A 21,715-nucleotide genomic window follows, 5' to 3' on the forward strand; every position below is an offset into this window, starting at 1 on the left:
AATTCTCTACTCCACCCAACAGCTTTCTCCTCTTCCTCCCTCTCTTTCCTATCTCCATCCTATCTTCTCACCTCTCCTTTCTGCCTCCTTCGTTCCCCTGCATTCTTCTCCCTGCTCTCCCTCCTTCCTTCGCCTCCTCTCCCCTCTCTCTTTTCTTTCCCTCCTCTCCTCTTCCTCTCCCCTTCCTTTCCATTCTCTCTTCTCCTCTGCCTTGTCCTGGCCCCACCTTGATCTTTCTTTCTTTCTTTCTCCCTCCCTCTTTCCGTCCCTTCAGTTGCCACCCCCCAAAGGAGTGTGAGGGGGAGGTGGCTTAAGGAATAAGTCAAGAAATGCCCCCCCTCCCCGCTTCCCCGCTTCCCCGCTTCCCCACTTACGTCACCAGCCACGGCTATAAAGTGAGGACCAGAGCTGGATCCAGAGAGCGGCCGGTGCCGAGGCTGGGACCGGAGGGACCAGAGGAGTCTGAACGGGGCTGGGGCCGGGGCTGAGCTGGACATGTTTTACTCAGGGCTTCTGACGGAGGGGGGCCGCAAGGAAGCCGATATGCGGGAGGCAGCTTCTCTGCGGCAGCAGCGCCGCATGAAGCAGGCTGTGCAGTTCATCCACAAGGATTCGGCTGATCTGCTGCCCCTCGATGGCCTGAAGAAGCTGGGCTCGTCCAAGGACACGGTGAGTCCCGCCGCCCGCGCCTCTGAATCTGCCATCGCCACGCTGTATCTGGGGCTCGGACCCTGGCACTCTCCTGCTGCCTGTCACTCACCACCACTCTGCCTCTCAGATCTCTTCTCATTGTTCTACTTTCCCTGTCACCGTCCCGTCTTGGGAGCACTCTCTCTGTCACTCCCACTCTTCCTGTCTCCATGTCACTGTGCCTGTCACACCGGCTGTCCCTGCCCCCGTCACTGTTGTTGGCACACAACATACTCTCTCTGTCCCCATCTCTCCTTGTCACCCTTACCTGTCCATGGCACCGTGACCCTCATGCTGGAGCTTTCTGACACCGACCCAGGCTTTGTTTCCGTCTTTATGCCATTCTCTGACATCGATTGCCACTGGCACGCCATGTCCCCCTCTCACTTTCTCTATGGCAGGCCGTCCTTGCCAGCCTGTATCTGTCAGACTCTCACCCTTGTTGTGTCCCCATAGGTTCCAGTCTCTTTGTCATCACACCCTTCGCTTCTCTTCTCTCTCGCTCTTGTCTCTGTCTTTTCACTCCCTCTCAGTCTGGCAGTGATGTTGCCACTCTGCCACCCTTTGCTTCCTCTGTCTTTCACTCTCGTGTGCTGGTGTCACCTTGTCACCAGTGGCTTCTGCCTGCTCCTCCTGCTTCTGTTTCTGCCCCCTGCCACTGGAACTCTGATGTGTTATGCTTTGCCTTGCCTCTGAGGCCTCCTCCCTTTGAACCTCTATTTTTTTTCTAAGAGAAAAGCAAATCTGACCTCCCCGCAAGCACGCCCCCCCCTTCTCTCTTCCTCACCCCACTTCTGCAGCCCTAGGTCTTCTCCCCCCCCCCATTTATTCTTCTGATAATTTCTCATCATAGTCAGGCAGATTAACATAACAATTGGAGGTGGGGGGGAAGCTCTGAGTTCTCTCACCTGCCTGGCCCAGCTGAGCTAAGACTGGGCTGGTCTGATGACTCAGGCCATGGTGACTCTTTTTTTTCATAGGTGTGAGCTGCTGTCATGGGAAGGGAGGAAGATGGGAAAGGCAATTAAGCTGACTTAAGGGTCCAAACCTCTCCAAATGGCTTCTAATGTATCCCTTCTCCTACATTGTATGTTTTAAACCAAAACTCATGTGTGTGGTGTTTTCCCTACAGCCCCCGTTCTCAGTTTTACATTGGTCATGTCCACCTGTGACTGAAGAAGAGCCCATGACCTTTCCATTTATGTTAAACCATTAATAATAAGGAGTAAAGTGGGGCCAGGGATTCTGCTTCAGATTTGACTGCAGGTTTCAACTTAGTGGTCTCCCTAGTCAAAGTAAAGAAGAGAGAGGTACTCTGGCATCAGAGCATCTCATCAATAAATGGCACCAGGAAACCATGCTTGGAGATCTCTTGCCAGGGGAGGGAGGGAGGGATTTTTAACCAGATGATGGCTATGATTTTCAAGGACTGACCCCGTGACCTTGACACCTGTGACCCACCTACCCCTGATGAAAGAACAGTATGGAAGTCAAGTTATATGGAAGGAGATAGTCTGTATAGCTCCCAAGGACGCTGCCTATCCCAAAGACTTGAATAAACTAGAAATGGTCTTAGACCAGAAACATTCCAGACCCTTTGGGGGTAGAGCCTTGACTCCCAGGACACAAAGCCACTCAGCTTATACTGGACCTGGGTTTCCTAGACTCAGGGCCTGCTTTCCTGGGGAGGTTTTTGTTTTGTTTTGTTTTTCTTGTGGTTTACTTATTTTCATTAACTTGATTGTCCTTTTTCCTGAACTTCTCTTTGAGTCTGGAGATTTCATCATTCATTCATTCAACAAGCATTTATTAAGTACCTATAGCATGCATACTATTAGGAGAGCTATGTATTCATAATGGGATCATAGATTTTAGAGACGGAAAGGACGTCAGAGGTCATCGAATTCAACCCTCGTATTTTATAGATGGAGAAACTGAGGAATAGAGAAGGTAAGCAACCTGCTTAGGGTCACACAACCAGGTGTGAGGGAGGATTTGAAATTAGGTCTGTCTGATTCCAAGTCACTTAGCTGACTCTGTTGATTTTCTTCTTTTTCCTGCACTTTGGATTTTCTGAATGTTTAATTTGGGGACTTTATCAGACCTGATTTATTGAAACTGACTCATCCTCTGAACCTCTCCATGCAAGTATTGAACAGGTGATTAGAGAGTGTGGGCCCTACTCCACTCTCATTGTTAACACCCTGGTTCTTCATAGACGCCAGTACTAGTGGCTTGCCCTTCCCAGGGCCCTTGTGTCACAGAGATTTACATGGAGGTCATTTTCAATGAGGTAACATACAGAACACATCTCTTGCTCTTGGCACCCACTCTTCCTTCCCAAGATCAGAGGGGGCTACCCAGCTAGCCCTGGCTCCAAAGAGTCAGATATTCTTGCTGTTCTTGTCGGTGTCCATCTTGAGAAAATCCCCTTTTCTGTCACCAGAAGATAGTTGAACTCCTACTAAACCCACTGTGAGGGGCTAAACTTGTCAGCCTGCCAGGTCAGAAGAGAGAATTTGGGATGCTGTCTGATCCTTCCTGCTGATGCTGATGAGGGAGGGAGGGAAACTCCCTGTCCTCAGCCAAAAGCGGCTCATGTTTTTCATGATCTTCTCAGTTAGGCAGCTGGGCCATAATAATTCAAGAGTGCTGGATTTGGAGTCAGGTGAGCTGGGTTTGTGTCTAGACTCTGCAGCCCACTTTTGGCCTCAGTTTCCTCATGCGTAAAATGAGGAGTGACTGTCAGAGCTCTTTGAGCTCTAAATACTGTGAGCCTAAAATGCTATCTCTAAACCAGTTTAAATTCATTCTGAGCAGAGACAAGAAAGATCTCCTCTTCCTTTCTTATACATTAAAGATACGTGGATTTTTTGTTTTTGGTAAAAACCAGACCTCAGCTTAAATAACATAAATCCTGGAAGCTTCAGGAACTAAACAAGGAAAAGGTACCATAGAGTGATCATAAAGTCCTTTGTTTTCCCTTTTCCCTCTTTGCTGCATTTGGGTTGTGAGGGGAACTGTAGCTCTCATGGATTCTCAGTTGTCTTTCTTCCCCCTTCCAAGCTACTGTGCCCTGTATGGGAAAGGGTACTCTGCTTTCTCTCTGGCTGGCTGGCGTCCTTAGAGGTGCTCTCTCACTCTCCCTCTCTCTTTCTCTGTCTCTCTGTCTCTGTCTCTCTCTCTCTCTCCATCCCTCCCTTCCTCTCTTCCACCTCCTCTACCCCCTCCCCATCCTTGAGGTCTCAGAGAGCAAGAGGAGGGGAAGGGAGCATCCATAAGAAGCCATATGATATCAAACAGCAACCAGATGTTGTACCCAGCGGGGGAAGAGGAAGACAAAACCAGTTCACATCTCACCTTTGCTCCATTATGGCACTGATTCCCCTTGCTCATTCCTTCAACGCCCCTGATAACTTCAATTGTACATTTGATTTGATTTGCAAAGATGATCATAAATGGGGTTGGGTTCTGTGTAAATCTGGGCAGGGGAGCTTGAAAACTGGGCAGTGCTGTCTCTTTACAAGGGCTTCCCACAAGTCTCAGAAATGACCTTGTAAACGTACTCCAATCTAAAGAGGTGAATTTTACCTTACATCTGTCACAATGGATCTGGAAAATAACATAGGCTCCAATTCCTCAGGCTAACATTAAGACTTAGGAAATGCAGAAGAAGTTTAAACAGTTTTTGCCTGAGGCTAGTTCTGGTAAGAAATAAGATGGTCCATTCTTCTCTGAGAGAGAGAAAGAGAGAGACAGAGACAGGGACAGAGATGGAGGGAAGAAGGAAGGAAGGAAGAAAGGAAAGGAAGAAGGGAAAGGGAAAGGGAGGAGAGAGAGGGAGGAAGGAAGGGAGAGAGAGAGAGAGAAGCAAGGAAGGAAAGAAAGAAGGGAATGAAAGGCAAAGACTAAGACAGAAAGAACAAAGTAATTTAAAGTGAGTGGGGGGGGGGACAGTTAGGTAGTGCAGTGGATAGATCACTGGCCCTGGATTCAGGAGGACCTGAGTTCAAATCCACCCTCCGACACATAACACTTACTAGCTGTGTGACCCTGGGCAAGTCACTCAACCCCATTGCCTAGCCCAAAAAATAAATACATAAAGTGAGTGAGGTCTGTATTAGTTTATTAGGCTGTATTTTAACCTGTCAATAACAATAATTGGGATTCCCAGGGCAGATTGTTGTAGTTATCAGGTCCCCAGCCATACTATTTCTGCAAGGATCTCCTGCTTGAGGCTATTCTATGTCCTTTCACTCCTCAGTGTCCTCTCTAAGGCAGCGGTTCCCCAACTTTTTGGCCTCAGGACCCCTTTATGTTCTGAAGAACTTTTGTTTATATGGGGATACATCTATCAATATTTACTATGTTAGAAATCAAACCTGATGCACATTTAAAGTATTTGTTAATTTATTTAAAAATCATAGTATTTATTACATGTTAATATAAATAACATATTTTTATTAAAAGTAATGATTTTTTAAAAACTTAATGAGAAAAGTGGTATTGTTTTACATATTTTTGCAAATCTCTTTAAAGTCTGGCCTAATAGAGGACAGCTTCTGCCTTCAATCTGTTGTTCCGGTTGAAGCATATGAAGAAAATCAAGCCTCACACAGATATGTAGTTGGACACACTTCTTAGGGCCTTTTCTTTTGTTATCATTTTTATTTATTGTAAATGTTTTACAATGAACTATCAATAAAAAGTATCAGATAGTACAAAAAAAAGTATATATTAAACCATAAATGTCCAATTATTTAGTTTGCAAAAAGAAAAATAAAAATATATTTAAACTGTAACAGAGGTCCCTTACCCTGAGTTAATTATATTTTGGTAATTGTATTGCAATATAATTTGTTCCCTTTGCAATTCTATGTGTTTTATTTTGTGCATTTAAAAACATTATTCTGAGAAGGAATCCATAGGCTTCACCAGACACTACCTAAAGGCTCTTTCTCTCTCTCTGTCTCTGTTTCTGTCTGTCTGTCTCTCCATACACACACATACACACATTAAGATCCTCTTCCTTTAACACAATCACATCTTATTTGCATCCATGTTCACTTCCGACTTCTCCGTGATTCACTAACTCCTGCTGGAGTATTCATTTTATTTCCCATGTCTGTTTCTCATGTTCAGCTCTTTCTTCCATCTAGCACTCACTTCATTTATCTTTGGTTTGCCTTCCTAATGAGAAGTACCTAGTAAGACTAAGATTAAACTAAATTAATACTATTAGTATGTAACATTTTCATTCCATAATTGAGAAGGGCACAACAGAAAAATAAACAACAAACAAACAAAAAAGAATCCCCTTTTCTTGAATTTTAATTGGCTCTTTTTTCTTTTGGAGGCTGGGTTCATATATATATATATATATATATATATATATATAATTGTGCTAATGGCTCTTTTCATTTAAAAAAAACTTCATTCATTGATAACACACTGCCTTTGTACATGAAGATGACCTTTCTGATTCATCATAAAAATAACAATTTTAGACTGAGATGAAACCTTAGACAGTATCTATCTAGTCTAATTCTCTTTTTCCTTTGATGAGAACAGAAAGGTTAAATAAATTGAACAAACATCAAGAAGCTAGACCAAGAAGCCAGTTATTTTGCTCCCAGCCCACCCCATCACAGGTTTTTGGTGGTAGGATGTAAGCTTGATTGAGTCTTTGGTCTTTGTATCTCCCACATAGCATAACTCCCCTTGAGCAGCAGCATTTACTTAAATGTCTGTAAAATTGGTCTGCCAGCAGTGGTGAAGGATTGATGCTGATCTATCTTGATACTTCCCATCAGGAAATAGACAGAGTGGGCTGCCATCATGCATCAAACTTTAGGACAGATGTCATGTATTCCTACATAACAGAAGTTTTATTATTATCAACAAACATGTATCGAGTGCTGACTATGCAGGGGGTGCTGTCCTAGGTGCTAAAAATAGAAAGGTGTATTTAAGACAGTCTTTACTCTGTAAGGAATACAAAGATGTGTTTAAGATACAGCCTTTGCGCTTAGAGAGTTTACAATTTGATTGGAAAGACATACAATAATAATAATAGCAGTTAACGTTTATATAGTACTTATTATGTGCTAGGCACTGTGCTAAACACTTTTTAAAAAATATTTCATTTGGTTCTCCCAACAACCCTGGGAAGTAGGTTAGTAGTATTATCCTCGTTTTACAGATGCAGAGACTGAGGCAAACACAGCTTAATTAACTCACCTAGGGTTATGTAGCTAGTACGTGTGAGGCCAGATTTGAACTTCATGTCTTCCAGACTCCAGTGCTCTATCCACTGTACCACTTAGCTTATCTGTTAAAAGAAAGCTAGCAACATAATATAGTGTGATAAATGAAGATTTTTAAGTGCTCCAAGACTAGATGACTTTTCAGGTCCCCTTCAATTCTGAGTTTCTGGGATTCTGTGAGGAGGCTGTGGTCAAAGAGGGTTCCTGAAAGGTGGGAGGGCAGGAAATGGAATTTTCCCAGAGGTTGGTTGAGCAATTTCACACCCAGAATGATAGGATTTTAGAGCTAGAAAGGAACCTCTCAATCATAATTCAGCCGTGTGTGTGCATGTGAGCATGGACGTGTGTATGCACACATGCACATACATATATAGAGGACTTGAAGCTGACACCATTCCAGATCTCTTTTCCGCAAGGTCTGACAGTCCCATTCTCTTTCGCACCAAGGTTGGGACTAAATTTCCACATCCTTTTATTCTCATGTCAAGTCCTGGCAGTGTCCCAGACCTTTGGTCCCTAAAAGGACCTCGCTAGCATGGATTTATGTGCAGTGTGCCTGAAAGGATTAATATGACCCACACCCCTTATCACCACTGTTCATGGGCAGAGTGTCCTTGTGACTGAGGTTGCCCAGAAGCATCTGTGAGCCTGCCTAGGGCTGCCTGTGACTCTGCTCCAGGCCTTATGTGACTCTTCACCTCTTTGCCTTGTGACAGCCTTGCTCAAAGGGAGCTCCCCCCTCTCCCTTCCATCCTTCTGATTGCTTCATGTGCAGTCAGCTGTCTGATCCTATTGCTTACCAAATGCTCACAGTTCTACAGCAGGTTTAGAAGTAATGCCTCAGGGAGTCGATATTTCTTCCACCCATCCTGGCTGGGGTCACCTCTTCCAGCAGCCTCTTTCTTTGCATGCCTGTACTCTACTCATCCACAGAACCCCATTGATCAGAGGTTACTTTACAGGCTCCTATGATTGGGGATACTCTTCTAAGAGCACCACTTCCCAATCAGTAGGACCCATTAGTGATTGATGATAGCCTGATGTCCTAGGAAAAGCATAGAAACAGTGACGAGACTTGGGTTCCAATCCCCTTTTAGCCACTACTCATTACTGTGTGCTTAGACAAAATTCCTTCCCTTCTTTATTCCTCCATTTTTTTAATCCATAAAATTAGATAACCTCTAATATCCCTTCCAGTTCTAAAAACACTTGTGATTTTATGGGTACAAATAGCCTAGAGCTGACAGTCATAAGGTTAACACTATTTTTCCTATTAAAAGTCCTCCTGTGAGTCAAAGGGCTGGTGTTTTTCAGGGACTTTTTTTGAAGGTTATCCCTTGATAAGCACTTAGCCCTATTGTGCTTTCATGTCATCTTCCTATGTATATGACTGACCCTTTATACAAGAGTTACCGCCTCTACCCAAGGAAGGACCGAAGGGCAGAGTTCTCTTCCTTATTCTCAATTACCTCCAGTCCAGTTGAGAGGGAGAATGTAGCCTTTCGTCTGTGCAGGCGAGCTAAGGGGAAGCATGAAGGGTGCCTGCTCATACCTTCCTATTTCTGATGGACAGGTTTGAGATACTCGACCTGTGGTGAAGGTTGGTGAGAGGATTGTTTTTCTTTGCCTCAGCTAGTTAGGTCCAGTGGTTAGAGTGGATTACTTAAAAAAAAAAAAAAAAAAACCCAAGTTAGAAGTTCAACCACAAGGGGATGGGAAGGAAAAGGATGGGAATAAGCATTTATATAGTGCCCACTATGCACCAAACATTGTGCTAAGTGCTTTACAAAAATTATCTCATTTGATCCTCACAACAGCCCTGCAAGGTAGATTATGATTTTCATTTTACAGATGAGGAAACTGAAGCAGAAGAGGTGAGGTGACTTGCCTAGTAAGTATCTGAGGCTGGATTTGCACTCAGGTCTTCCTGTGTCCAGGCCCAGCACTCTGACACTGAGTTGTGAGACTGAAATGTGGTCCCTAGTGATAAAAGGGACCAGTTATTGATGATAGTTAACATTTGTATAGCTCTTAAAGGTTTGTAATTATTTGGTTGTGTCTCACTCTTCATGACCTCATTTGGGGTTTTCTTGGCAGATACTGGAACGGTTTGCCATTTCCTTCACCAGTCCATTTTACAGATGAGGAAACTGAGGCAAACTGGGTTAAATGACTTGCCTAGGGTCACACAGCTAATACGTGTATGAGGCCAGATTTCAATTCAAGAAGGAGAGTCTTCCTGACTCCAGATCTAGCTCTCTATCCACTCTACTACCTCCCCAAGTTTTGCAAAACACTTTAGAAATATATATACAATCACATTTTGTCCTCACAACAACCCTCAGAAGTAGGTGCTACCATTAGCCCCGTTTTACAGATCACAGAGGACAGGTGGATTTGCACAAAATCTATCACCTTTATTGGAAAAAAACAATTCCAAATCTGTGCCCTTTTTGCTAATGATGAGCCAGCCCATTTCTATGTACCAAGAATTGCACATCAGATGCAAGAATCCAGCTAGACCCCCAACTTCCCGGCCAGGACATAGATTCTTGAGGATGGAGACAATACGTTTTCCGGATCCCAGTCAGCCAGTTCCAGGATCGTCTTTGTTTTGCTTCTGCATCCTCCTTTCCCCTGTACAGCCTGGGTAAAGAAGATGGTGAGCAGACCAAGAGCCAGATTGAGGCTCCTTTGCCACCCCCATCCAAAAAACAACAGCCTCCCTCTGTACCCAATTACTGTGGAAATGCCTGCTGGTAAAACAGGAAGCACGTGCCTCAGTGGGTCTCACATGGCCCCTCTGGTTGGGCTCAGGAGGTTTCTCAGCCACAGATTAGCAGCCAGACCTGCAGAGGAGGACCAGGAAGAGCTCAGCATCTGCGTTTATTGCAGCTGCTTTGGAAGTGACATGGGGGTTCAGTCCCCAGCAGTCTCATTCTGGTTCAACCAGAACACCCCGGGATACCTGGAGCACAAGCCCGGTAAGCTACAGTCAGCCCTTAAGAGGAAATTGAAGCACTACCCTGGGCACCATGAGGGGAGATGAAAAAAAATCATAACTCACAATCAAAAAAGTTAACCTGGTCGTTAGGTTGCAGTAATAGAAGGAGAGTGAATGTCTAGACTGAGGGAGGCTGGAATCTTGCTGTAACCCTGTTATGGTGAGACCACATCTGCAGTACTGCTTCCAGTTCTGGGTACCACATTTTAGAAAGGATATTGATAAATGGAGGTATGTCCAGAGAAGAGCGATGACAATGGTGTGGGGACCCACTGAAAGAACCGGGGCTGGCTCATAACTGTCTTCAGATATTTGAAGGACTGTTCCAGGGGTAGGGAGGTGGGAGTGGGTAGTGAAGGAGGTTTCAGGGTGTCCCAAAAATCTTAGCAAAGTCTTAAGCTTATTAAGCTTAGGCAGCTAGGTGGCTCAGTGGATAGAGCACTGAACCTGGAGTCAGGAAGACCTGAATTCAAATTCAGCCTCAGATACTGGCTGAGTGACCTTGGGCAAGCCATTAGCCTCTGTCTGCCTTAGTTTCCTCAACTGTAAAATGGAGATGATAATAATACTCACCTTTCGGGGTGGGTGTAAGGACAAAATAAAATATTTGTGAAGACCTTTGCAAACCTTGAGGTGTTTTATAAAATGCTAGCTATTATTTTGCTTGACCCTAGAACTAAGGACTAATGTTAACACTGATGTAGATGGAGAAACTAAGGAAGAGGCACCAGAGATAAATGCCGCATTGGGAGCTGGTGGAATGAGGGAGCAGGAGAGTGGTGGTGTACTTTATGGTGATGGAGAAGAGATAAGGGTGTGGAAGGGTATGTGATGAGTTCAGTTTTCAACAGGGCAGGTTTCATTCAAGTGAAGATTGCTGGAAATGGGAGTTAGCCTGCTGTTGAGAGGCCAAGGCTGAAGATTTGGGAGTCTTCTATGTGGAATCCTGGTGCCGGAGCTCTGTTTAGTATAGGGGGCCATGGATACCATCTGAGAAGTTAATCACATTTTGGATGGAGGGCTCACTCTGAAACTCAACCAACCTATCCCACAGTCGTATTTCTCACCTGCCAATCCATAGCCAAACTTTTACTACCCAAATTCCTTGCTTCTTAAAAACAGATAAACTTAAAAAAAAACCCTGACAACTCCTCCTCCCTGCATCTTTCTTTTTGTTTTTGTTTTAATTAATTAATTTTAGTTTCCCACACTCACTTTTATAAGATTTTGAGTTCTAAATTTTACCCCTCCTTCTCCTCCTCAAGACAGCATACGATCTGATATAGGCTACACATGTATGATCATATTAAACATATTTCCACATTAGTCATGTTGTGAAAGAAGTATAAGAACAAAAGGGAAAAATCACAAGAAAGAAAAAACAAAAGAAAGAGAAAATAGTATGCTTCGATCTGCATTCAGAGTCCATAGTTCTTTGTCGGGATGTGGATAGTATTTTCCAGCAGGAGTGTTTTAGAACTGTCTTAGATCATTGCATTGCTCAGAAGAGCAAAGTCGGTCATCGCACAGCATTGTTACTGTGTACAGTGTTCTCTTGGTTCTGCTCACTTCACTCAGCATCAGTTTATCCCTGCATCTTTCTTTTCCCAGCCCGGGCTCTCTCCTCCTTTCTGACTCCAGGTCCCTGACCCTGAGATAACACAAGACAGCCTGGTACTCCCCACTTGAGAGTACTCATAATTCAGGTCGCCAAGGAGCCTTTAATACCGGTGGTTTGCAGTACTATCCATAGGGCCATGAATAAATGGTCCACTTAGTCCCATGGAGTGATAGGTGGAAGAGCAAAGTAACAGAGCCCAGGTCAGGAGATCATAGATCAACAGCTGGAAGGGACTTTAGAAGCTATTTAGTCCAATCTCCTCATTTTGCAGAGGAGGAAAGTGAGGCCAGAAAAGTTAAGTGATTTGTCCAAGGTCCCCCAGGTGGAGTCAAAGGCAGGATTTAAACTCATCCTCTAATGCCAAAGCTAGTGATCTCTCCACTGTGCCATACTTTCTCTCGTAACTAATCATCTCATCACCCTCATTTTAACTTCCTTTGATGAAAGTTGGGGGAATAAGAGGAATCAGCATAAGGGAGAGAATTATGCCCCATATTACACAAGGATAGTTCATCTCAGTCCCCTTCCCTTCCTCTGACTCCCTCTTCTTCTGTCTGAAGGTGATCATTCTTATCCCTCCTCTTCACCCGTTTGTGCTGCTTTTCTAATATTCCTTATACCTCTACTACTCTGTCCCTTTCCCTTGAGACTCCAAGCAACCTGCTCTGAGCTCCCGGTAGCAGCACCTAAAGGGGGGCATCTTTGTCAGGCGAGCAGAAACTCGAGTAGATCCAAAGACCAAGAGAAAAATGAATTCATGGAAGGACCAGGAGAGGGAAAAGGTCTTTGGCTTCCTTCCTGCTCGCAAATCTCCCTGGCTCGGCTTCCCGCCTTTACTGCTTCTGTCTGAGTGAAAATGTACAGAAACCATCATCTTTTCAGTTCAACATTTTTCTTTTAAACCTGCAAAGCAATTTAACCAAACAGCGTTTCCCTCTGAGGGATGAATGAGCTCCCGTTGTTGGCATCAGACTTGCTGAATAGAAGACAGCTTTCCAGCTTCGATAGAGCCTGATGCAATCTAAATTAATCCAGACCCCTCCGTGATCTGGATAAATTCTGTGCGACTCTGAACAAGGAGCTTCCTGCCCCTTATTGCCACGACAGAATTCTGGGGAGAATGACCACCGGAAGTAGGCCCTGCCTCTACCCACTCCTTATCAAATTAAGCTCTCACTTTCTATGTAGTGACACACCCTTCCCCCACTCCCAACTAACCTCCTCCCGCCCTCTCCCCATGATACTAATTTAAAACCTGCTTTGCCAACAACCAGGGTATTTTGGGAAACTGCTTCTCCCATCAGGGTTACACTAAGTCAGTGAGTCATTCTGATTCTAGAGGGGCCTATACCTCAGTAATCAACTGTGTAGGAGTGAGACTTTTCTCTTGGGGTCTATTGTATCCCCCAACCCCCACCAGGCCTAGATGGACAAGGTGGGTGATTCCTCTGAGCTTCAGTTTCCTCAACTATGAAATGAAGAGGTTGGATTAGGTGACCCCTGAGGTGCCCTCTTATTTTAGAGCTAAGATCATTTCAAATATATGTATATCATATACATATACATACATGTATACATATATACATACGGATAACCATACATGTGTGTATATGTAATCCACACATATATACATACACACATATATGTATGTATATACTTTGATTTCTGGGATCCCTTCTAAGCTGTCTCTCTGATTCTAACCCTGCTGAGTGTGAGGGCGGATGATGGACACAAAACTGGGGAGGGTCAAGCGTGTCTCAGCCTTGGGGCAGCTGGGTGGCACAGCGGATAGAGCTCTGACCTTGGAGTCAGGAGGACCGTTCGAATCCAGCCTCAACCACATAATACTCACTAGCTGTGTGAACCTAGGCAAGGCGCCTAACCTCAAATGCCTCACACAAAAAAGCATGTCTCAGACTTAAGGATAGTGGTATTTTGGGGGTCTGTAGGATAGTCCCAAAGCTGATTTCCAGACTATTTAGCTTCCTGAGAAGCCCTGACTCACATTCTATTCAAGGCAGCCACAAAGAAGTTGACTAGTCCTAAAAGACATTGGTCCCCGAGTAAGTGAAAGTCTCAGTAAGATAGGAGATAGTCCATCGACAAGTATTTATTAAGGTCTTACTATGTGCCAGGCCTTACACTAGGATCTGGAGATACAACGAAAGGCAAAAATACAGCTTCTGCCCTCAAAGAGCTCACATTCTAATGGGGGAAAACATGCGAACAACTAGGTAAATACAATATATACACACATATTTATATATAAAAGACATTATATATGTGCATGTGTATATGTATGTATATGCATATCTTTATATATAAATATATTATACATAATTTATGTTATATATCATTATATTTTATATTATATAATACATAAATATGTGTGTATATGTTATATTTATATGTAAATACACACATACTATATATATATATGTATATACATACATAGTATAGATGGGAGATCATTTTAGAGGGTATGCACTAGGAGTGGAGACATAAGGAACCCCAGGAAAGGCCTCTTGCAAAAGATGTTGACTGGGCACCTTACCCTCTCTTTAGGATACTAGTTTTCTGGTTGCCTGGATTGGAGTAGAGACCACAGAGTAGAAAGTCACTATGGGCTCTTTTCCACTGGGGACATCTGGGAGTGGTACAGCAAACATCTGGGGGTGAGGAAGGTCCTGACTCCAAACCGTTTTCAAAGTTCACAAGCACCACTGCCTCCCCCATCTCTTTGACCATGGAATATTCATAACTCTTTTAATGGTCCTGCTTCATACAGACCCTTTGCCCTCTTCAGTGAGAGTCTTTTGGGGAAATTTTACTCTAATGGAGCTCCAGAAATAACCATTGGGCCCACGGGCAGCATAGTAGAGTGGTTTGGAGCACAGAGCTGGGTTTGCAGTCTCAGGATCTCAGGATTGTTCATTCTGCCGTTCCTCCAGTCAGAAGATCTGGATCTGAATCCTGACTCCTACACTTATTAGCTGTGTAACAGTAGGCGAGTGACTTAACCTCTCTGAGCCTCAGTTTCCTCACTTGTAAAATGAGGATAATAATACTTGCCTACCTACCTTCCCCCCATGGAGTTTTTTCTTTTTAGCTAGGCAATGGGGTTAAGTGACTTGCCCAGGGTCACACAGCTACTAAGTGTTATGTGTCTGAGGTCAGATTTGAACTCAAGTCCTCCTGACTCCAAGGCTGGAGCTCTATCCACTGTGCCACCCAGCAGCCCCACCAATTGGGTTGTTTTTAAGACAGTGTTTTGTAAGTCTCCAAGTGCTTATACAGGATGTACTAAAAGTTAATACATACAATAGTTTTAAAACTATTAAGCTTGAAAAAAAACCAAAACAACCAAAAAAAAACTACTAAGCTTCAACAAGCTAGTTATTTAAACTATTAGCTTAAAACTGAACAAAGACTTTTGAGACACTGTATAAATGTGTTATTGTTGCAAATGTAATTAACTTAGAGGGGGGAGCAGTTGCTTCCACCTGAGGTGGGGCCAATGTCCTCAAATACTCCCTACTGGTTTTGACCTTGACCCAGAATTCCCCTGCAGGTGAACAGGAACACAGTTCCTTCTTAGACACAAAATTCCAGGTAAACCCACGCAGAGGAAGTAGAAATGAGAGGCAAAGGTGGGGGAGAGGTGGTCCATGTATGTGAACCATTGCACAAAGCAATGTCTTGATCAGTTTTTCTGAATTTTTTCTTTTCTTGAAGAAATTTGTTATAAGGAATGTCTCTCTGAGAGAGGGAGGGATAAAAAGAGAAATCTAAGTAATAAAAAAATCAAAAGATAATAATGTTACAGGGAAATTTCTCCTTTTTTGAGTTTATGTGGTAGATAATTGTAGTCGAAATAAATCTACCATACGTGCAGAAATTACAGAGGCGAAAACCCAAGTTTTATTATGTCTATGCATAGATTCAGGATTAAAAAAAAAAAACAAAACCTGAACCAAGATTAGGATTCTAAAGAGGCTTTTTGTAGACAAAATTACAATCTTTTACATATTGCAATCTCATACATCCTCTTAGGACCTAAAAGTTGAACAACCTTAAACCGAATCATCATCTCATATATCCCCTAAGGAAACAAACCTAGTTAAAACACACTCTATAGGCAAACTAAGTCAGGTTACAGGTTAAACTGTATCTAGGGGGTTCACAATGGGCTGATTGAGAGGGGAGATTTACATGTCCACAGAGTCCACATCACTTGAATCCTTCCTCAAATAAGGTAAGTCAAATTACTTTTGGAAGCCCCGACTGCCTTTTTGGCTTCTTATCTGAGGAATGTTTGAGGTCTTAAGTAAATTTTTCACATCCCATGAAACAGCTTTCAGCCAGTTCAAAAACCTCTTAACTAGGAGAAACGGCCCTGACCGCCCCCATAATAAAAAGTTAATAAACTAAAATAAAAAATTCTCATAACATCAATAAAAATCTTTTTCTTAAAGGAATGAGAGTCAAAAGTATGAAGTTATTTTTAGGAACACACATGTTTCATTGAGACTCTGAGCCCATGCCACTGGCTTTAATACCTGAATACAATGAGGTTGAAGGTAGATAGATGTGGGGGCGGGGCTGGAGAAGGGTGCGCGGGAAGGGCCTGCTGGGTCATGGCCGCCAATTTTCTAAGGCCCTTCTTCTTCGTCTTCCTCAAGCAACCCCACAACATCCTGCAGAGGCGCCTCATGGAAACCAACCTCTCCAAGCTCCGCAACACCAGGGTCCCTTGGGCCCCCAAGACCAACAGACTCAATCAGGCCAAGTCTGAGGGGCTAAAGAAGGCTGAGGAAGGGGACATGATTCTGGTGTCCTGCCAGGTAACACGCTGCACAAAGTGTCTGTGGGGGTGGGGAGGGAGACTGCACTCCTGTCTGAGGATCAGAGGGACCTCTCTGACCAGAGGATCTCCCCCAGCCCCACTCAGCAGAAAAAGAGGAACCCGGGGCCCTCTGGGAGCACCATCAGCACCAAGATACAGACAGCTTTGACCTAGGGAAGACCCAGGAACCAGCCTAATATCCTTAATTTTAGTCCTCGGTGTCAAACCAAGGAAAGAATCGGGGTGTCCAGCCAAAATGGAGGACTCAGACAAGATGTGTAATCCAGACAGTGGGCTAGAGTTAGGTTGAACTGGGTCGAGAGGAACAGGGAGGACCAGAGTCAGAATATACAGCCAACAAGCACCACTTACTTTCTATGTACCTTCAGGGAAGTCATTTAACCTCTCTCAGACTCAGTGTTTTCATCTAAAAAATGAAGGTGTGGGTGGACGTGGTTAACCAAGGTTACTGCCACCTCTTAATTCTTCAGTCCCTTGGTCTCATGTCCGTCTGGGGGAACCCGTACAGCTCAAATACTCTCAGATCAAGCCTGAGGATAGGAATGTTTTTCAAGCTCTCATAAGCAACGGGGTCCCGGAGGAACACCCTCTCACCTACCTTGTGAACCATCAAGGAAAGAAAGAAGGAAACAAGCGTTTATCAAGCACCCACTATATGTCGGGGGCTTTGCTAAGCACTTTACAAATTGGTTCTCACAGCAACACTGGGAGGTATGTGATAAAATATCCCTATTTTACAGTTGAGGAAACTGAGGCAAACAGAGGTTAAGTGACTTGCCCAGGAACACCCAGAGAGTAAGTATCTGAGGCTGAATTTGAACTCCGGTCTTCATGACTCTAGGCCCAGCATTCTGTCCACTGCACCAGCTATCAAGGCCATACTCTGCCTGTGTCTCACTCTCTAAGTCTCTCTTAGTCTCTGCATCTTCCTCTCTTGGTCCCCCTCCCCTTTGCATCTATAGTTACTGCTCCCGTCAAGGTTCATATTTTTCTTTCCACAGTGCGCTGGAAAGGACTTGAAAGCCTTGGTTGACACCGGCTGTCAACATAATCTCATCTCCTCTGCCTGTGTGGACAGACTAGGGTAAGTAGCAGTTGGTGATGGAACGAAGTCAGACATTACCACTCCACTATGTGTCCCTTCTGGGCCACTGGAGTTTTCCAGCCAGCGTGGGCCTTCCCAGGTTGTCATAACAATCAAATGAGATAACGCATGGAAAGCATTTTGCAAGCATCAAAGCACCGTGCAAATGTCAGTGTTGTTATTATGGGATTATATGATGTCAGAGTTCAAAGGGACCTTAGACCTTTAGACACTTGCCTGAGGTTACAGAGCTAATAAGTGGTAGTATTAAAGCGAGATTCAAATCCAGGTCTTCTGATTTTGTTGCAAGATCCCCAAACCTCAGAATTGGAAGAGGCCTCTAAAGTAATGACATTGAGCCCCACTGGACCTAAGTGAGAACTCCTTCTGCAGCTTCCTTGACAAATGATCATCTAGTTTTTTGCTTGAGAGCTCTCTACTCCCCAAAGAGGCCCTTCCGCTTTTGGACCAGCTCTACATGTTAGAGGTTGTTTCCTTATGTCAAATCTTAATTAATCTCTTTGTAATTTCTACCCATCAATCCTAGCTTTATTCTCTGGAGCCAAAGAAAATGTTTTTAATTACTTCTGGGGGTAGCTAGGTGGTGCAGTGGATAGAGCACCGGCCCTGGAGTCAGTAGGTCCTGAGTTCAAATGTGACCTCAAACACATAACACTCACTAGCTGTGTGACTCTGGGCAAGTCACTTAACCCCAACTGCCTCATCCCCCCCAATAAAATATTATTTCTATCAAGGGGTGTGGTAGTAAATATTTAACAACTGGCTCTCTGGAGGAAAAAATATTCACAATACACTTTTAAATTTAATCTGTATTATTAATATTTTCTCCATTACTTTCTTAAGTCTAGACAACCGACAAAACAACAAATCAAATCCTGCTTTGTAGCTTTTGCCGATTTCAGAGGTGTCAATGCCCACACTGAAAATTTAACAATTGGCTGCTGTGAGCCAGTTTGAGCTGGTTCCAACCCAGCCCTGAGTCTATCCCTCTTACACATGTTGTTGAGTTGTTTCCATTATGTCTAACTTTCCCTGATCTCATTTGGGGTTTTCTTGGCAAGGATTCTGGAGTAGTTTGTCTTTTTCTTCTCCAACACATTTCACAGATGAAGAAACTGAGGCAAACAGGGTTAAGTGACTTGTCTAGGGTCCCACAGCTAGTAAGTATCTGAGGTCGAATTTGAACTCGGTTTCTCCTGACTCCTGGGCTGGTGCTTTATCCACTGCGCCACCTAGCTGCCTTCCATGTGACAGCATTTAGATAGTTGAAGCCAGCTGTGATGTGCCTCCTAAATCATCTCTCCAGTTAGCTATGACAGACAAGTTTCTTCAACCAGTTCTCATATAGCTTGATTTTAAGACTCCTTCAGCATTCGGTTGTCTGTCCTCCTTTGGACGCTCTTCAGTGTACCCAGTTTTTCCTAAAATGAAGCATCTAGAACTGAACATACTATTCTGCATGTGGTCTGACCAAAGTACAGTATGGCGTCCTTGTTCTTGACATTGGCCCTTTCTTGATGGAGGCTAAGAACACCTTGATCTTTTGGGCTACCTCATCACACTGTTGACTCATGTTGAGCTTGCAGTCCACTAGGCCCCTCAAATACTTTTTAGATCAACTAATCCTTGTGAGCTAAATATCTGCAGCATTCTCCTAATCTACAAGTCTAGTCACCTTGTAAAAGGAAGGAAGGAAGGAAAGAAGGAAAAAAGAAAGAAGGAAAAAAGAAAGAAGGAAGGAAGAAAGAAAGGAAGAAAGGAGGAAAGGAAGAAAGAAGAAAAGAAGGAAAGAAAGAAAGAACAAAGATGCATGACCTGCTCATGCTGGCCCATTATGACCATTAGCTTTTCTAGCTGTTGTCAAACTTTCCTTTAATGCTAGAATTTTGCCAGGAATCAAAGGGAAGCTTGATGGTTATTGTCCAGAATTCCCAATTCCCTTCCCAGATACCATCTAATTAGCTATTCACCTTTTAGGTCATTAATTTCCCAAATCCACAACAGGGATGAGAATATATACCGCTAAGGCATTCATTTTCTCACTGAATACTTCCAAATGCTTAGCATTCATTTCTGGATTCCTTCCAGCAGTATCATTTTTGTCCACATGGATCACCAGGGGTGATTAGAAGTTATCAGGTTTAACAAGTCTTGGGAGTTTCTTCTTTTTGTCGTTAACACACCCCAGGAAAACAGCAGACCTTTCTGTTGCTATTATTAGACTGACAAATAAATGCCTCGGTCTCTGTGGTTGCCAACTGTGACTATTGGTCTCATCTCCCTTTTTTTCCCTACATCACAATTCTAGAAGTCTTCTCTTGACAGCTTTCATTCTGCTCTCCAACTTGGGAGCAGCAACACCCCTGCCATCTTCCACTCCAACCTTCCCTTTTCTTCCCTTTCTCTCCCTATTCTCTTCCCCTAAACTCCAAATTAAGACTAAGATTCTTGTAGGATTTAGCCCATGTGGATGGGTCTAAATCCAGTATCTTTTCCCCCCTCCTAAAAGCCCAATTACAACAAACCTGTCACAGTCAAAATCCTGGTATCTAAAGATCATTAAGCCCTAGCCTTGATTGGTTTAGATTGAACCATATTCAATTCCTTCTATTCCTAGGCAGATGAAAAATTGAAATGCCTCTTAGATATGGTTGGATATTTTCCTGAAATGTTATTGTTAGCCCTGGCTCTAGAGTTGTTGAAGTTGGTTCAAGGGCATTGCAAACTGCTGGTTAGGGGATTCTAGCTTACCTTGGTTAATTGGGAAGGTCTTGGGCCATCATGGGCTGTGGATATAACTAGGCCACAGACTGCCATAATTCCAGAGGATCTGTTAGAGACTCAAGGAATTAATAACCATGTTTAAAACACCACAATTACTTTTTTGTTGGATGGGCTATATTGGCAAAAAAAAAAAAAGTAACAGCCCCATGAGGCTGCTGAGGAAATCAGAAGTGTTGGCACGGAAAGTCTGTAATTATGTATTTTCCCACAAGCCCATAATAGCTTGGGTACTAGTTACTTCCATCAGCTTATATAACGGCCTGCAGTCTTTGTTGCCATTTTCTCCCACCCCCAACTAAGTTTCATTGATTGGGATCCAATCCCAGTGGTATTTGTTGTCATCATCAGCACCCAAATGTGTTTATCATTTGCCCTCCTGGGTAACGCATATGAATTAGGTTGAACTGGTTTTGCCCTAAAGGACCTAAGACACATTGGCGCTGACAAACGTAGCCAGTGACAAATAGCGTTTATTAAGCGTCTGCTATGTACCAGACACTGTGCTAAGCTTTGGGGATACAAAAAGAATGGCAAAAACCAGTCCCTGCTCTTTAAGAAATCACTGGGTAGTGGAGTCTTCACCATCCCCTCCTCCCTTGGCTCTCCTGGTTTTCCCACCACCTGACTTCCTCAGTCTTGGGTGCTGGTTCATTATCCACCTGCTCCCAAAGCAACCTTCACTTCTTAGTGATCTCATCTTCTTCCTTGGGTTCAATCATCACCTCTAAGCAGATGACTCCTAAATGTATATGAACAGTTTTAATCTGCCTCCTGAACCACTCAAGTGTAGGTGTCTTGCACCAACAACTACCTTCCTGTAGGATCTTTCCACCTGGATGTCTCTCTGGTACCTTAATTTGAATATGCACAAAACCAAACTCATCCCCTTCCTTCCAAATGCACCCCTCTTTCAAGCTTCCCTGTTTCTACTGAGTGCCCCGCCATCTTCCAATCATCCACTGTCAAGTCTCAGAGTAATTTTAAATCATGCCACACTCTCTCTACCCGTATACAAACAACTGACAACTTCTATTGATTGGACCTTTAACATTTCTCACCTCGGGCCAGTTCTCTCCACCTATCTTCTTGAGAAAAAGATCTGACCCTGTCACTCCTTTGATCAGAAACTTTCAGTGACTTCCTATTGCCTCTAAGAGAAAATGCAAACTTCTTAGCATTTAGGACCCTCCACAATCTGGCTTCAACCTTCATTCATTCAGCAAATATTTATTAAGCATCCACTAAGTGTCAGGAGCAAGGGGTTGGGAATACAAAATCAAAAATGAAATGCTCCCTGCCCTCATGGAGATTACATTTTTCTGGAGGGAAGCACTCTCTCTCTCTCTCTCTCTCTCTCTCTCTCTCTCTCTCTCTCTCT

At 43.7% G+C, this 21,715-nt stretch overlaps 1 protein-coding gene across 1 annotated transcript in view; it reads left to right on the forward strand.

Annotated features, from left to right (window-relative positions):
• The first annotated feature begins 495 nt into the window (after nucleotides 1–495).
• Nucleotides 496–21,715, forward strand: part of NRIP3 (nuclear receptor interacting protein 3) — a 26,559-nt gene continuing 5,339 nt past the window's right edge. Inside the window, exons 1-3 of the mRNA XM_027852663.1 lie at nucleotides 496–669; nucleotides 16,264–16,425; nucleotides 17,450–17,532. Of these exons, the coding sequence (XP_027708464.1) occupies nucleotides 496–669; nucleotides 16,264–16,425; nucleotides 17,450–17,532 (419 nt within the window). The remainder of the gene's footprint in view (nucleotides 670–16,263; nucleotides 16,426–17,449; nucleotides 17,533–21,715) is intronic.

Source organism: Vombatus ursinus, unplaced genomic scaffold (assembly GCF_900497805.2).
Source record: "Vombatus ursinus unplaced genomic scaffold, bare-nosed wombat genome assembly UNPS02009770.1, whole genome shotgun sequence".
Taxonomy (NCBI): Eukaryota; Metazoa; Chordata; class Mammalia; order Diprotodontia; family Vombatidae; genus Vombatus; species Vombatus ursinus.